This window comes from Pseudomyrmex gracilis, unplaced genomic scaffold, assembly GCF_002006095.1.
Source record: "Pseudomyrmex gracilis isolate BER0280 unplaced genomic scaffold, ASM200609v1 scaffold_865, whole genome shotgun sequence".
NCBI lineage: Eukaryota > Metazoa > Arthropoda > Insecta > Hymenoptera > Formicidae > Pseudomyrmex > Pseudomyrmex gracilis.
In genome coordinates this window covers 36,785-39,463 of record NW_018021449.1, presented here as the reverse complement: position 1 = coordinate 39,463, position 2,679 = coordinate 36,785, and the positions used below count along the sequence as shown (strand labels likewise).

At 34.5% G+C, this 2,679-nt stretch overlaps 1 protein-coding gene across 1 annotated transcript; it reads left to right on the top strand.

The window, feature by feature from the left end:
* Positions 1-1,423: 1,423 nt before the first annotated feature.
* LOC109861607 (histone-lysine N-methyltransferase SETMAR-like) lies at positions 1,424-2,356 on the top strand. Its single transcript, XM_020441328.1, has one exon. It carries the CDS (start codon positions 1,424-1,426, stop codon positions 2,354-2,356), a length of 933 nt encoding a protein of 310 aa, XP_020296917.1.
* The last annotated feature ends 323 nt before the right edge of the window (positions 2,357-2,679 follow it).

The window sequence follows — 2,679 nt, the reverse complement described above, 5'->3', positions numbered from 1 at the left end:
CTTATTTCAAAATTGTATTACTATGCGATTACATAGAGATGTTCTTATGATAAAACTTTGTACACATGTATAGATACCTACATAAATGTAAAAATTTTCAATAGCGGCCTAAAATCGATTCTAAACAGTGAAACACTCATTATGTGTAAAACGGTTTTGCGGTTTTCTTGATGTATCTTAGAAACTATTAGAGATATCTAAAATTGTTTTATACAAAAGTTTTATGGTACGAACGCCTCTATTTACCTACATTAATAGACTTGCTTTAAAAAATTTGTTTTTATAACATTTTTAAACAATTTAAAAAAAAATTAGTTTTTGTAATTTTATTGATGTGGCTAAATAGAAAACATTGTTCTATAAACGTTTTGTGTAAATAAAGTTTTAATATTTCCAATAAGTTTTGAGAGTGTAGTTCCAAATGGCCCCTGCTCCCGATCAATCTGAAATTTTGCACAAAAATAGTGTTTGATTGGACAAACAAAACGCACGTAGTTCTTATTTTGGGAACTAAAAAACAAACTTAAAAAAAAAATAAATACTATATTGATTAAAATCGATTTTCGGTGTATTTCAGAATGACTCCTTCTCCTGATCAATCTGAAATTTTGCATAAAAATAGTGTTCGATGGGACAAACAAAACGCGCGCAGTCCCCATCTCGAGAAATGAAAAACACATTAAAAAACCACATCAAAACATTATCAATTAAAGTCGATTTTATGTGATATGTATACACATATATAATACATGATAAAAATATTACATATGATAATTCTATTTACTGAAAAGAATTTTAACGTAGCGGACGATGAGAGTAAACAGTGCTTTGCACGAAAAGGTACAAATTTATTTTTTGCAAAAAGCAAGATCTACTTTCTATTGTATGATGCTTTGAGAAATTAAGTCTACAATTATATCGTATCACAAGTTTAATTTTCACGTGAAGCGAGATTCAATGCAAATCTATATGTCTAGTGTTTTTTTTTTTTTATAGTGGAGCCTCTCGCAAGGATTCTATTAGAAGGGCGCCACTGCCTCCATACATACATTTTGGCTTCTTTTTGATATTCACTGTTAGTACTGAAAATCTATACTATAAATATTTATACTATAATATCTATACTACGAGGGCTGTTTGATAAGTCAGTGANTTTTTGAATTTATCGCGCAGTAATTTAAAATGCAACACTGCTGCCCTCAACCGCCATCTATTAATAAACTACTGTTAAATTTTGAGCAAGCTGAGTCATTTAGTTTGTGTTTGACAGCCATTGAAAGTAGACAACCTCGTGAACTTTAACAAAAATGGAAAAAAGTGAATTTCGTGTGCTGATTAAGCATTATTTTTTGCGTAAAAAACCATCACTGAAACCAAGGAAAGACTTGATAAATACTATGGGATATCTGCACCATCAATTTCAATGGTTAAGAAGTGGTTTACTGAGTTCCGTTGTGGTCGTACCAGCACAAGTGACGCCCAACGTTNAGGTCGCCCAAAAGAGGTCATCACGCCAGAAATCGTCGATAAAATTCATGGAATAATATTGGACGATCGGAGAATNAAAGTACGTGAGGTGGCTGAGGCTGTAGGCATCTCAACTGAGCGGGTACATCATATTTTACATGAATATTTGGACATGAAAAAACTATCCGCGAGATGGGTGCCGCGATTGCTTACACTCGACCATAAGCGCAACCGTGTGACCACTTCAAAGGAGTGTTTGGCGATGTTCAGCCGCAATCCGAACGAGTTTTTGCGCCGTTTTGTAACCGTGGACGAAACATGGATCTATCACAATACACCAGAGACTAAGGAACAATCAAAACAGTGGGTTTCATCGGGTGAACGTGCACCAAAGAAGGCCAAAGTGAGTCTGTCAGCCAACAAGATCATGGCCACAGTTTTTTGGGATGCACGCGGTATCATTCACATCGATTACCTTGAAAAGGGTAGAACGATCACCGGCGAATATTATTCAGAGCTTTTAGACAGATTCGATATTGATTTGAAGCAAAAACGACCGCATTTAGCGGAAAAAAAAGTGCTGTTCCATCAAGACAATGCACGGGTGCACACGTGTGTTGTCGCGATGGCAAAAATCTATAAATTAGGCTACGAACTGCTACCCCATCCAGCATATTCTCCAGATTTAGCCCCCTGCGACTATTTCCTATTTCCAAACCTGAAGAAATGGCTGGCTGGTAAGAGATTTGGGTCGAATGAAGAGGTCATCACCGAAACAAACGCCTATTTTGAGGGCCTTGAGAAAACCTATTATTTGGAAGGAATAAAAAAATTGGAAAATCGCTGGACTAAATGTATCGAGCTAAAAGGAGATTACGTTGAAAAATAAAACGCTTATTTGCCAAAAAAAATATATTTTTTTTTCAAAAAGTCACTGACTTATCAAACAGCCCTCGTATAAATATTTATACTATAATATCTATACTATAAATATTTAAACTATAAATATTTATACTTTTAAAGAAAATAATAATTAAGGAATAAGCCGATACGAGGCGAAAATACTGGGTGTCAGTGTATGTTAATGTCTCTTTATTAATGTCAGACGTTTCGACTCCTGGATTGAGTCTTCCTCAGTGACATTATTAATTCTATATTAGGATATAAAAGATGACATAAATGAGCGAGAATCCAATGTTAAAACATAATCGC